Source organism: Epinephelus lanceolatus, chromosome 22 (genome assembly GCF_041903045.1).
Source record: "Epinephelus lanceolatus isolate andai-2023 chromosome 22, ASM4190304v1, whole genome shotgun sequence".
In the NCBI taxonomy this organism is placed as follows: domain Eukaryota; kingdom Metazoa; phylum Chordata; class Actinopteri; order Perciformes; family Serranidae; genus Epinephelus; species Epinephelus lanceolatus.
The window spans coordinates 28,046,497-28,061,030 of NC_135755.1; the positions used below are offsets into that span (position 1 = coordinate 28,046,497).

The 14,534-nt window shown below is 40.7% G+C and overlaps 1 protein-coding gene across 1 annotated transcript in view; it reads right to left on the reverse strand.

Moving 5' to 3' along the window:
* The window catches only part of dnah2 (dynein, axonemal, heavy chain 2), a 62,433-nt gene extending 50,578 nt beyond the window's left edge, over positions 1-11,855 (reverse strand). The window contains exons 1-18 of the mRNA XM_078164410.1: positions 11,704-11,855; positions 11,321-11,395; positions 11,021-11,185; positions 10,522-10,750; positions 8,557-8,667; positions 7,667-7,902; positions 7,323-7,514; positions 6,410-6,567; positions 5,764-5,851; positions 5,086-5,291; positions 3,793-3,922; positions 3,209-3,391; positions 2,788-3,002; positions 2,480-2,626; positions 2,155-2,311; positions 1,216-1,325; positions 680-809; positions 225-413 (exon numbers count right to left, since the gene is read on the reverse strand). Coding sequence (XP_078020536.1) covers positions 225-413; positions 680-809; positions 1,216-1,325; positions 2,155-2,311; positions 2,480-2,626; positions 2,788-3,002; positions 3,209-3,391; positions 3,793-3,922; positions 5,086-5,291; positions 5,764-5,851; positions 6,410-6,567; positions 7,323-7,514; positions 7,667-7,902; positions 8,557-8,667; positions 10,522-10,750; positions 11,021-11,185; positions 11,321-11,353 — 2,679 coding nt within the window. The 5' untranslated portion in view covers positions 11,354-11,395; positions 11,704-11,855. The remainder of the gene's footprint in view (positions 1-224; positions 414-679; positions 810-1,215; positions 1,326-2,154; positions 2,312-2,479; positions 2,627-2,787; positions 3,003-3,208; positions 3,392-3,792; positions 3,923-5,085; positions 5,292-5,763; positions 5,852-6,409; positions 6,568-7,322; positions 7,515-7,666; positions 7,903-8,556; positions 8,668-10,521; positions 10,751-11,020; positions 11,186-11,320; positions 11,396-11,703) is intronic.
* Positions 11,856-14,534: the final 2,679 nt, after the last annotated feature.

The following is a 14,534-nucleotide window of genomic DNA, read 5'->3' on the forward strand; positions in this document are numbered from 1 at the left end:
CGCAGTACTTAAACTAGCAGCACAGTGAGAGTATGGACAATTGTGTGTGTATGTCTGAGTAAGATTAAGACTATTTTATATTTCCTACTGCACACCAGTGAGAACATACCATACAAGTTTGCCTTCCATGCAGGTCAACATATGGGGGCATGTCTTAACATATGTGGCCATTCTCTATACTCATTATCACATGGCCCAGTGGGATTAAGAGGGTTTGATGGTACCTTTGGTGTGGTTTGGGGAGTTGCTTGGCGCAGAGTTACCAGGACTTTGAACAAAGGATTGGGCGATGTTTTGCTGTCTCCGTTGATTGCCCTGGATAGCTTCTCCATGGAGCTCTTGATGTTGATCCTAAGAGCTTTCTCTACAATGTGGTCCACCTTTTCTGTGTAGGTCACCCAGTGCTCCTGGACCTTAAACACCATGGTAAAAAGTACATACATGACATGGCAGTACTGCTTTAAAATTCATTTTCAGAAAAAGAGCAAAACTACTGACCACATAACAGCTGCAAGTGAAAAATCTTACTTTTCTAACCTCTACGCTTCTGCCTAAACCTAGCATACTTTAAGTATACTACATGAAGAAAACAGAAAATAATAAACTAATAAACGTGCAAAAGTGCAGGATTATTTCTGACAAAATGCTATCAATATTGAATGAAAAACAAAGCACATACCTCAGATCCATCATGAGAGAAGGTGTTGTGGGTGCGGGTCATGATATCAGCAATTTCCTTGTGTGCTGAGCGCAGTATTTTGAGATGGCTCTGCAGGTGAGCCTTCTGGTCATTCTCAAACTCCAGATTTCTGAAAAATTACAACAGGAGAAACACTCAAGATGCAACTAACAACGGAAACTTATGTGAATTGCTTGAAACAGTGTCAAAAAGTGGAGATGCTTCCTCAGTGAGCTGTCAGTGCGTGGTAACACTGGTCTGTTAAAATATCAGTTGGTTTTCTAGACAATTATCAAGAATAAATGAATGAACAAATAAATAAGCATTATACAGTGAAATGAATCAAGTTAAATAAATCAAAAAACTATTTTAGTCACTGTTTACTGTACTCAATGAATATGACTTTCAAATACACACCTACAATAAGAAGAGACTTAAAACATAGCCAATAATATCTGCACACTATCATCTATTTTGTGTATTTAGTGTATTGGGCATCCCATGCAATGAGGTAGTAATCACATTTCTGTTGTTACCTGTACATAGTCTTTCCATCCAGCCTAACCAGCAATGTTTGACTGATTTGGGAACAGAGGTTGGAGATGGATTGATTGGCAACTTTGTATCCATCAACTATTGACTGGACCTGGAGCGTAATGAAGAGACGAGACCAGACGAGACCAGACGAGACCAGACGAGACGAGAGATGAGACGTGAAGAGAAGAGAAGAGAAAAGAAGAGAAGAGTGTTGATGAGCCTGCTGATCAATGGTTCATTACAGTGAATCATGGCAACAGCCAAGGCTTACCACGGTTAGTATGTGTGGGATTTGAGTTAACTTATAATTGTTACCTTTTATAGGCATTTATGGAGAAGCCATGGCTCGCTAGCACAAATTAAACTTCTGGATTAAATATTTATGATAAAGAGGCTCTTATTAACGTGTAATATGAGGTGAAATGATGATTCCTCTCACATTTAATTTTTACAATTTGGCTTCAATTCACCACCTCACCATCTGCGTCACCAATTTCCCGTCTCTGAAATGTTCATATGCATTATTCAGAGTTTCCCTACAGGTTTCCAAATACTCAGTCAATCTTTTGCATGGGAAGTGGCATACCCTGCTTTCAGGCCTCGTTTGTTTATGCAGTGGTTATAAATGAGACCCCAGGTCTGTTGAAGTTACTTTTAGTTACTTTTGTCTTTTTCTCTGGAACAAGCTGCTTGATGAAATAAGATCTGTCACAAATGTGTCCATGCTCCCAAGTAAACTGGAAACAACTTTTGCCAAACAAATATTTTATGCCAGTCAAGAGACCGTATCCACACAACTGTCTATTCACCCACTTTTCTAACCTATAGGTCACCACTGCTGCCAGTCTGACACTCAAAAGACAGAGAAAAAAAGTGAATAGAATAACAATAATACTGCACGTGCCCATACAAGTAAGGAGTGAACTGTGTGTTACAACCTTTTCAACATGCAGGAGACAGTCACAGACGAAGACAGTAGAAGGTTCTTTCGAAGACCACAGGAGCTTGGTAAGCCCTGGCTCAATCTTCTTGTCTATGATTCGAATTTGCTCCCGAAACAGACCAAACTCCTCAGGAGATAGCATTCCAATGACTCTGATAAACATACACACACACACAGATGAGAGGTAAGTAAACAATTATGTTTTGTTTACTGGTTGAGTACTATTGCGGTGAGCAAATCGTCTAACAGCTAGAACACTGTTGAGAATGTGTGATATTAAATGCATGTTTGTTCTCATCTTCCCTTTGTACATGTCAAACCTGTTATAGTCCCTGATCAGCTGCCGTACTCTCTCTCTCAGGACTCTGAGGTCCTCCCTGTCCTGGTAAATGTCACACACACTCTGTGGGATCTCAAACTTTAGTTGATCCCAGTAGTAGATCTCAGAGAACAGATTCAACAGGTTGCTGGAAAAGAAAACACATACACATAAACAAATAATGAGAGCATGTACATGTCATGTATGTGTACCCATGCATTTGTGTCTACATTTGTGTGGAGCTGATGGTGAGAGTTAACACACAAAGTATTGAGACTCTTGTGTGTAAGTCCTGTTTTTGTCACCCACTTGTCAAAGTTGATGTAAAGCTTGCCAGTCTTGTCCTTGCAGCGCACCATGAGTGGCTGCTCCAGTCTCTTGTGGTACTGTCCCTCCAGGCTCTGGGTCCACTCGCTATAGTTCCTCCTCACCATCTCGTCCAAAGCCTGAACTGTCTGGTCATAGGTGAGAAAGACCTGCTTGCGGCTGTATGACTCGGACATGAAGTAGGCCTTCTGAAGCAACTGGAGGGGAAGGAAACAGGACAAATCAAGGGTTCAGTTAAGATCATGAGTACTGCTTACAGTCAACATATGATTAAAATTCAACCAAAACAGGACCAGAATTCAAACTACACTTAACTTAGCATGCTGCTCATGTGATGGTATGAAGTAACTGGTGTGTACAAGGACTAAAAGGAATAGATTACTATGTAGTCTAATGGACTCACCTCCATGGGACTCTTTATACTATCTCTGAGGGCCCTTGCCCAGTGGGCATGGCCTGCTAACCGGGGCATTTGGTCAGGATAAGACCATGTCCTCTGGTTCAGCTCCTTGTTGACCATTTTGAGCTCCTTGTTAAAGATGTTGTATACGTCTTCCGCCTTCTCGTCTGTGGTGCGCCTAATGGCCTGGGATGGACAAGATTGGATGAAAGTGAATGAGTACACAAATTGTGTTTGAGAATGGTTTATCAAAGAGCTCTAAACACAACATAAAAAAAGATATACTATAAACCAAGCCTCGTATTTGGAAGTCTTTTGCTCTGAGTGAATTAAAGTTATAGAAGGGGCAGTTCTCTATGACCTCAGCAAAGGACAATTTACTGTGGTGTGGGTTAGCCATAACAAACTGCAGAGACTACAGGCATCCAAAAATGAACCTACAAGAAATGTGACGGTTTAATACACAGAAGATTGAGGGAATTCTTTAATTCAGAAATGCATGTCTAATAAATGGTGTAAAAACTTACTCAGGACTTAAGTGTGTGTGTGTGTGTGTGTGTGTGTGTGTGTGTTTGTGAGAGAGACACCTCACGGGTAGACATTGGCATAAAAATATGCAAAAGCCGAAATCCTTCCTGCACTGTCCTCACGGTCTTAAACACTGATCTGATCAGATTCTGCATCATCATTTCCAGGTCCTTTATCAAAGCTTGAAACCTGCATACACACACACACACACACACACACACACACACACACACACACGCACACACACACAAAAGAACATAACTACACATTAAAACACAAAGGCATGATGACATGATGACCAGCTGATAAATACAACAAAAGCACATTATATTATTAGTTTGGTAAACATAACATGTCTGTGTGGAGGTGGGAGGAGAGGCACAGCTGAGGCTGATTATTCGGCACAGTGACATTTTGGTGCTCATTTTGGCAAAAAATTTGTGTCCATTTACAATTCCTTAACATGGCTAAGAAAGACTCATTCACATTATTGCACAGTATTGTTTTGTTTCTTTCTGCTCAGGACCAACTTGTTGACAGAGGATCACACTCACACTTCCTCAAAATCTGACATACTTTACATACAAATGGCACAGCGTGGAGACATTTATTAATTATTCAAACCTTGTGATGAGACTCTGGGATTTAATAATGACTCCTCTGAGCATTTTTTTCTAAAAACTAGCACATTTACCAATCCCTAATTTGTATTTATTTGTTTAAAGACATAAGGACTTGGGAAATATGTATTTTGCTAGACTGATTTTTTGCAAGTACACTTGCTAACATTCACTGGACACAAATGACAGAAAAGGGTTTTTTTTCAGCTATGCAGAGGAATAGAAGAACTGCAGTTTGAATGTAGTAATCAGCCTTTATCAATTGTTTGCACAACTACAACTGGCAGATCCCTCAGCAGCTGGAGCAACAATACTTTAGCCACCTGCTCCTTCTACCACTGACAGCAAATTTGGGATGATGTACATTAGCATCTGGGATTTTGTAAGTAAAGGTCAGGTGGTTTATAAAGCAGAGCTTTTTTTCTCTCTCTTAGAGATCTCAGCCTCTGTTTCACCTGCTGCTGCTTCTAAAGGGGATAAAAGGAGCTCACGTGACTGGTCATTAAGGAAGCTAGTCCACCTGCTGATTCTGTGGTCCTTCTATTATTAATGTATTCAGCCTCTATTCCACCTTGCACCCATCTTTGCCTGGCTGCACCTGTTTTTACACAAACATATGCTGGTCATGCTTATTTGTATTTGCGCTCAGAAATTTTGCTTGCGTATGCAGCTTGTACTCCACACTATTACATTTAGTCTTAGTTTGAATGTGTTCAAAATAAGTAGACCTACTTGTTGAATTCATTGCACCATGTGGTGCTCTCAACATCAAAGATGCCCTCGCTAACAGAGTGCAGGTTCTGAAGGCCATAGTGGAAGCTGTCCTCTATCTTCAGAAGGGAGCGGGTGAACTCTGGTCCCTGGCAACCGCTGAAGATTGGCAGGGCACTCTGTTGACCATCCTCCCAACGGGCAAACTGATGCTGGCAGTCACATACCTGAGAGAAAGCAAGAAAAAATAATATTCCAAACAGAACACACTGTATCAAGACATTTAAAAAAATACTTTGGGAAATTATTGTACAGTTTGAAGACTAAGTATAAAGGAGTTCATATCCCATTGATTTATCACAGACTTATCCACAACCAGGCTTGTTCAGTATTAGCTGGGATAGAAGGAAGATATAAAATACATGAATACATAGTGGAGACAAAATGACAAATAAAAGGAAAGTTACCAAAGGCAAAACTCTATTCTGTATTTGACTCAGATTTGTTTAAATCACAACGAGAACAACACATATCACATATAATTTGGCTTTGTGGTTCTAATGTGATACACGTGGCGATGCAGCCTCACTCTAATCACCTCTGTGCCATTCTTTTAGTATTGTTCTGTCTACAGCATTTCAACAGCATGAGAATTACATGTGCTAATGTCTCTGCATGTGTGAGTGTAGAAAAATTCACCTCAAGGAGCTCTCTGAACTTCTGAATGAAAACATCAACCACCGCAAAAATTTTGGTTTGGTCCAGGACCCAGCCTTTTGAAGAATATCTGATGTAAAAAAGGAGGGGGAAGAACAGAGAGAAAAAGGGGAAACAGAAAGAAGGGAGGGGTCAGAGAGTAGGAAACAGAAATGAGGAGTCAGATGAGTACCTCAGTATTTTGGAAATGGGTCTACAAGTCACTCATTGTAAAGTATTAAAAAACTCTCCAAATCTATCTGTTGTTGGTTGTCTAGGTTTGCTTGCTCTAAGATGAAGCATTTAAATCTGCCTATAAATATAAGCACCATGTGTCTAAAACAAACTTCCAAAAAAGGCCATGATCTCTGCCCTAAACTCAAATCAAAGCCTTTCTGTTTGACAATGCTCCTTAAGAGCCTATTTATTTCTGCATTGACACAACAATGACATTTTGCCCTACTTCACAACTTTGCCTTAACTAAATGTCAATTCAGTTTCATCCTAAACCCATATAACATAGTGATTTACAATATTTGAAATCAAACACATTTACTTTTGATCATTTAAGAATTAAGATTTCTAAAGTCCCCACGGGTAACCAGTTGACAGTGTGCTCGAGTCCCCACACAAATGAGATTTCTCCTACCTAAGGTGAATCTGTGAGATGTCCTGGTAAATCTCCTTCCAGGCCAGGCAGCACTGGATACAGTCAGTGAGGTTCTGCTTGCTAGAGATCACGTAACCCTTAAAGATCGTGTCCAGGGAGATGCTTTGGTAGCACAGGCGGACAATCTCATTACTCATCTGCAACACAGCAGAAAACAAATACTTGACACAAAAAGTCTGGTGAGACCGAGGTTCAGACCCTCATATCCACATTTATTATATTTATTGTGAGTTTACTAATGTCTTTTTAGCAGCCAGCAAATACATCTTTACCAGGCTGGCTAATTACATTCACAAGCTCAAACCCCAGATTGAAAGAGTCAGTTGCTATAATATATTTGTATCTTTCCAGCCCACTGAACGTGAACTCAGGGCGTAAAAAGTAAAAGAGCTTAATGCTCAGTCAATTTCCCCTGAATAAACAATGGATTGATTGAGTTGCCTGCAAAAAACATGTCTGCTAAAAACCCTTCTTTCCTAACTTCATGTCTTGTCTTACCTCTTTCTTGGAAACAACCAGACAATTTACGTTTGTATTTTGATGTGGAGGAGGCAGATATCAGACTGCCTTTAATACTATTGACAAAAAACGTATTCTGATCTACAACTGAAAGGGCATTTTGACAGCAGAAGGTTATCTTTTAATGTTGCTCACTGAATAGTCTGTGGAATATGATTGCTTGTGTAAAGAACCTCACATCTATTAATTGCCTACAAAATAACTGTTAGAAATATGAAGGGTGAATTGAGCATGTGTCTGTTTGTGTGCAGTATGTTCAAATGGTGCATATGAGTGAGAGTGATGACAGAGGAACAGAGCAAGAAGGTTGATAAAAGAAACCTGGTGTTAGTGCGCTACTCCTGATTACTCAGATGCAGTTAAATGCAGGTACCTTGCGGAAGAGACCAGTAATCCTGTCACTGGTGTTGTAGTGGGGGGAGTTGTTCCAGATGATGCGAATGAGACTGACAATGTGTTCTAGCTTCGGAGCTACTTGGCTAGGCTTGAGCCTGGCAAGCTCTTCACAAGGCTCCTTCAGTATGGACAGGAAGGTCAGGTTTGACTGAGCCTGCAGAGAGCAATACTGGGCAACAAACATACACAAAAAAGATGATAATAAGAACGAAGATGATGATGATGATTATTATTATCCTTCAGTCATGGTGAGCAGCATTCCAGTCCATAAGTAAAAAGGAACTGATCAAGAGATGATTATAGACTCGAGACTTGTAGTACCTGTATTTCTTCAGCCAGTTTGCAGAAGCGCTGTAAGTAGCGAGACTTAGAGAGCTCCAGGATTTTCTGGGTGTTCCTGACCCCTGGCTTTTGCAGCTGCTTGCTGATGTTCAGCAGCTTGTCAGAGCGAGTCTGCCAGAAGGCTATCTCCACCAGTGGGCCACAGTTGTCCCCAGTCTTCATTTCTTGGTCATTCAGTAGCTCTTTAATCTGATCCGTCCAGAAGATCATAACACCTAAACATAGGAAGAACAAGTGAGCGGAAGACAAGGGAGATAGAGGTAGGGAGAAATAAAGATGTAAAGAAAGGACAAAGAGTCGGGGCGTCGGTGGCTTAGTGGATAGAGCAGGCACCCCATGTACAAGGCTGTTGCCGCAGGGGCCCGGGTTCAACTCCAGCCTGTGACCATTTCCTGCATGTCACTCCCCCTCTCTCTCCCCCCCTCACACTTGTCTGTCCTGTCAATTAAAGGCTAAAATGCCCAAAAAATATCTTTGAAGAAGAAAAGACAAAGAGTCAGAATGAGAAAAAAACAGAAGAAAGGAGGAAGCACATACTTGTAAAAGCAGAGGTTGGAATGATGTGAAAACAACTTCGTATGAAGAAAATGTTTGAATAAAAGCATGGATTTGAGGAGAGAATGGAGTTAGGGCAGAAAAAAAGAAGATGGCTGGACTAAGAGTAGAATACAAAAAACTCTCAAGCTCTCAAATTCTCAAAAGAGTCTGAGATAGAGAGCCAATGCTCAAGTTTCAAAGCTGTTTTAGAAGAGAAACTCACAGACCAAAACTCTGTGACCTCTTACACACAGACCGCACAGAGATGGATGGAAAGAGAATGGCATCCCACCCATCCATACATCCACATATACAGAGCTCCCGGGACTTACTTTCCATTCTCTGTACCAGCTTCTTGTCCTTGCTGGCCTCCTTAGGGTTGCACTGTGAGCCTTCTATTGGAATGTATAGAACTGTTTTGCCCTCCTTCTTATACACATGCTCTGTTCAAAAATAAAAATTATATTAACATATAACTATAATATTGAACAACAGAACTTGTGCATGTGGTATGGTAATATTGGCAATCCTATGCAAAATGCATCAACTGACTCAAATTTGACATGTGTCTACTTTTCATGACCTCTACTGCGCCATCCTGACATAGAGGGCAACCTGTATACCAGGGCCTATAAAAAATACCTTTGCCCTCCATTTATATACATAGGATGTCAACCTACTATTTACGGTCACAGAGGAGCTTCACTCTTGGTGAACAAAATTGTTGAGCTACATCAGAAATATGCCATGTTCAGAATGAACAATCTTTAGATTGCTTTTGATTAAATGGCTAATAACTGAGCTGTTGAATTACAAAAAAAAAAACAGGATTTCTATCCAGAATATCTTATCTTTTATCTTATCATCTGGGAAACACCTAGTTTCCCTTCTGTGGATGTACAGTTTTTTGTTCGGTACCTGTCAACAGAAACCAGGGAACACTATGAATTGGAATCTGAAAATACCAAATCTATTGCTCTGTTCAATTGACAAAAGTAGTCTAGTTGCAACTATACTTTGTTTTGAGGTTGTTTATATTCTCTGACTCATTTATTTCTGCAGCCCACTGAAGCATAGCTATATATGCTTATCGTCAAACCAGAAAGCTCAGAGAGTGAAACTCTGGGCCTCCACCAACCATTGTAGATCAAGTTCACAAAATATAGAAAGCAGGAGATTTGTGCGACAATAGCTCTTAAAGAAATGCTCTTCAATGGTGTGAAGAGTCAGTATTTACAAACGAAGGGGTGCGTGTATTGAAACACAAACCTTCCTTTGGATTGGCATAGAGCAGTGATTCTAAAACTGTGGGGCAGGCCCCCCTGGGGAGACATAGGGCCACTGCGGGTGGGGTGTGGATGACCAGGGGAAAAATCAATCAGCAACCTCTGGGGGCTGAAAAATGAAGCCAACATGGAATTGCCAAAAACTGCAGTTCTTTGAATGGCCACTTGAGACTGACTCCAGAAGCCAGTCAATCCCCATAGACCCCCATGTTCAAATGTCCAACTTAACAGCAGAAACAAACATGCTGTCATTCTTCATCCTTAAAAGCCCCCATCTGTAGCAGCCTTGCATTTAAACCTGGACAGCTATCCCCTAACCCCATAGTTACTACCACTTTGAAAATCTGGCTACAAATTAGGTAGTACTTTGGCTGAACTTGCTAAAACTAAACTTGCTAAACTCAACACCTTAGCATTCCAACAAGCTCCAGTGGCCTCTGGTATTGACCATTTATTTGCAGGTACTGAACTGTCAAGAGGCCACATTTCGTTCATATACAACCTTTTATCAACAGTGACTCCCCCTGCTCTGTATAAGAATAAATCAGGCTGGGAGGCCGAATTAGGTATCACATTGTCAGATGAATGGTGGGATGATGCAGTGAAAGCAATAAATTTATCCTCCCCTTGTGTGAGGCTTAGCCTCATTCAGTTCGAAATTCTTCACAGGATCCATTTTAGCAAAGCTAGATTACTGAAGATCTATCCAAACCTCTCGATACTGGCACAACCCCTGGCATCAAGTAACAATTTGTATAAAAAGAACCATTTTTGTTCTACATGAGGGATATTAAACATGCTTCAGAGGTGCTTCACAAACACTGCCAGTGTAGATTGCTCTTTAATGACATATTGTATGGAGGAGACCCTTAAAGAGTTTCAATGTTATACCATAGTGATGGGGCAAAGATAATGCCTTTACAGGAGTCAAGGCGATTTTTATAAGTACTGCCTTGTGTGTTGCTGTTTAACATTAAACTGTCTCTCGCTCTTTCCGTCTGAGATACCCACCTGTAAGGCTGGCAAGATAGCAGTGCATGTTGTAGGTATGGGTGTCCTTGATGCTCCTATCCTTGAAGGTGCTGATGGCGAGTCGGGGAGCATACAAACAGGTCATTTCATAAAGCAGTGTCTTGGCGGGGTCGCTCCGCATTGTGCCAAACTGTATGACCTCCTCAAACGTCTCTACAGTGATTATGGCTCCTGGCATGCGGCAAAAATAGAACAGCTGCTCTACCACCTGTTCCCATTAGAAAAAAAAAATGTTGTCAGCTTGGTGGTGATAAGAAATGAAAAATACAGGGAGGGAGTTGAATTTAAGAAATGAAACATACTGTAAAGATGGAGAAGCGAGCGCTCCAACCTTTTCAGACAAAGTTAATGCTCTTTAGGAATGTGAACAAAGGCATTCAAACATCTCTCTCTGACAGGACTGTGCAAGTGCCTGTATATTATACTATCTAATTCAAATGTACAAAGAACTGAAAGTGGGGAGGACAGTGCGCCTTACCCGTGAGGGCATGGAGTGGTCCACCTGCAGCTTGGCATGGGTGTCCACATAGACTGCCATGGTGCTGATAGATGTGTCCATAATAAATTGATCCACAGCCCTCTCATCCTCCTCTGTCCACATTTCCTCGGTTATACCACAGGGAACAAGACAGCGAGTAAACCGCTTCCATGACAATGAAGGAGAAAAAGGGGGAAGTCAAAAAGTGAAAGGTGGTTATTTAGTGGGATAATGTATATGCACAACCCACAGAGACAGAAGGAAAAATATCACAACTTGAAATCAATGACCCAGCTTTACCTGTCGAATGGTCTTGGAGTATTCTTCATCCATGTCTTTCAAAGCTTCCTTCTTACTCTGTGGTTAATGCAGCAGCTTATGTGCACACAGAGACAAACACACAAGATGGACTGAAATGCAGTGGCATACTTAGACAATAATTCCTGATTTAAACTTTAACATTTAAACCTCACAGTCCTGTTCTTTGCTGTTAAAAATACTTAACTTTATTGCGTTTGTTTTTCCTTCTTTTCCTTTTCTCTGTATTTTTTGTAAAGTAACGTTAGAGGACACGTATATAGTAGCTCTTGGCTGGAGACTACCGTTAGCTCAAAACAATCTACCATTAGCCAGCTAGCTAGCTAGCAAACGTTTGGCAACTTACGCCAGGTTAATTTACTGACCTCTCCGGCAGCCGTTACGTTGTCACAAACTAAAATACACAGCAATCGCCAAAGTTCAACTATGTACTCTACAACAACTGTAACTGTAAAATATCGTATCAAAAGTCATCCTTCGTGATAGCTACGTTACTACTTTTATAACTGTTCCTGTAAAGTTATCGTCCCCTCAGTCAAACCTGTGGCTTGAGTGTGCATGTCTCCATAGTAACGTTTGGTTGCCTAGGTAACCCCAGAGTGGGTTGGGCTCAAGAGCGCGTTCAGGAGTGGTATGTGGAGTTTTTTTTAAAGCGTTTTGAACAGTGGTTGAGTTATTTTGTTTAAGTCTATGCATCCTGATTTTAGGGGATAGTTAGAAGGGGCATTTTTGGTAGAATACTGCTTTGTTAGTTTGCGGCATGAGACCGGGAACTGTATGTGGTGTTGCACCCAACAACATGCAGGTCGTCAGGTGACAACAGAAATTCCTGTGGTCGGTTCTCACAGCACACCAAGACTTAAAGGGATAGTTCATTATTTTCTGCCTTTTAAGATTGAGAAGTATGTCACTGAAGGATATTGTGAAGGAATATGTAAAAAGTAAGGCATAAGATTCTCCCATGTGCTGTTGACCTTCCCCAGGCCTGGATCCAGACCTGAACCACTCCTATTAGTAACGTAGAAATTCCATTTTATTTCCATGCCTATAACACAGCAAAGGCCATGGTTTCCTGGAGCATAAGGTCCACAGACATGGTGTGGAGTGCTGAGGGAGTCTGTGTTTAATACGATGCGGCAGTACATTTGCATGTCACAACAGTAATGAAATGTGTTTGTAATTTGAAATAACAATTACCAGATGATACAACAGATTTAAAGCATTGCTGCGGCTAAGCAAAAAGTAGTGCAAGTTCCTGATTTAATCATTTCAATTTGATCATTGGTCATTGTTGATATTGAGATGGATTCAAAGATAATTTGATCATTCCATACAATCCAAAATCACATGTAAAATACAGCAAACATAAAAGAAAGAGAACATTTGCTTAACAATAGGCCTACAAGTTATTGGAAGAAATAAAAGCACAACATTAACACCTTAAAAATGTTTTCAACAGTAGTCAGGGCATACATATGCACAATGTACATTCGTAAAAAATTTAATCTTGATTTGTATCCATTGAATTTTAAGTTATCATCTCACCTGCAGAGCATTGCGCTGTCAAGTCTTCCTATCCAAACTTTATTAAATAGCTGTCCTGGGTCGCCATCCAGTGGCAGAATGACAGAAGTGCTGCAGGAACACAAGGGGGACAGAAGTGTGGAGAGAGAAAAAATTAAACTTTGCCCTTACTGGTCATTTCAAGAAGGATGTGCAATATTCTTCTTGCACAACCAAACTATTATTTTATATGCAGTTACATATTAAATGCCCTATTTAAAGTTAAATATGTAATACTTACCTAATTTATAAGTGGGCTTCTATATTAAGGGATCTTGTGGTAACTTCCATATAAGAAACTTGCACTTCCTTTAAGACTGCGAGTTTATTTTACCTTTTATGTGCAATCCAAAATCTGCTGTGGAGGTACTGTGCTTACCCTTACCCTAAATTCCATTACTAATTGTACTTTAACGGAGAACAACTGGGCTCCAGCTTTTATCCATTGCGCTCAACAGTAAAGAAAGTAATAACTATGAGCCAAGAGTCACTTGAGGGGTCAAAAGCTGTTCTTTGAAGGTGTCTAGACATGTCATCATGTCCCTGTCATTCTTCTAGAAACTGATAACTGGAGCAAGAACTTGTTGGGCAAAGTTGGTTCATTTGGCTCCTATGGGGTGTCTGAGGGTAATGACAGGGGAGCTGCAGATTTAACTTCAGCAATGAAGCACTCAGTAGGAGACACAAATTTTTTCATTTGGGTGATTGCTCTATTTTCCATTGAAGTGACATATTAGTGACAGAATTGTTTACATTTGCAAACAGGGGTCTACAGATCTGGTTTTAAGAGGTCTGTAATAGGAAAGAGTTAATCGTACCTATGTCAACTATAACTTACAGACTATGACCAAATCACTTACACCTACTAAATGTTCCCACACTTTTAAAAACTAGGAAATTTTCAAACTCCTATTTCCATGTATGGGAAAGGGAAAATGAGACATAAACAGGCTGGACATTCTCATACTGGTAAACACAATTCTTATTCATTCAGTATATTTGATAATCACCCCATTATAAATAATGCATCTCAAATGTTTCCACACTACATTTACATTCAAGTTCATTTCAGCTGAAGTTTTTACCCATTAAAAAATGCCCAAGTCTGATATTTTTGTTACAACCAGGCCTGAGAATAAGCCAATTTGAATTTGAATTCAACATGTTGCTATGAGTGCCCCCTCCATCTCCAACCCAACCAGAGACCACCAGTGTACACACACACATAGACACACACACACACAGACTTGGGTCTGATAAAGAGGCTCTTAAACCCTGAGGAAGTTCGTGTTTGGTCTTTCAGGGGGACAATCCTTAGGTCTGAATACAACCTTGAACTCAGGCCCCCCTCTCTCTGGTTCCCCTCTCTCATTACTGGACCATTCTTCCTCCCGGCTCACTTTCTCCAGGCTCCTTCTCTTGTTTTTCCTTTCCCTCCCTTTCAGGAGTTTGGGCTGAGTCCTTTCCAGTGGCGAAGTCCGGGCCTTCTCTCACACAACGCTGAGCGACTCCAAACGTCTTGTGTGTGAAGCTTCATTAGAATTCATTTGTTTGAATAGGTTCATTTCTCCTTCGGTCGCTCTCTCCCTCTGTCCTCTTTTTCAGCTTGGGGGAAATGCATATTAGCATAAAA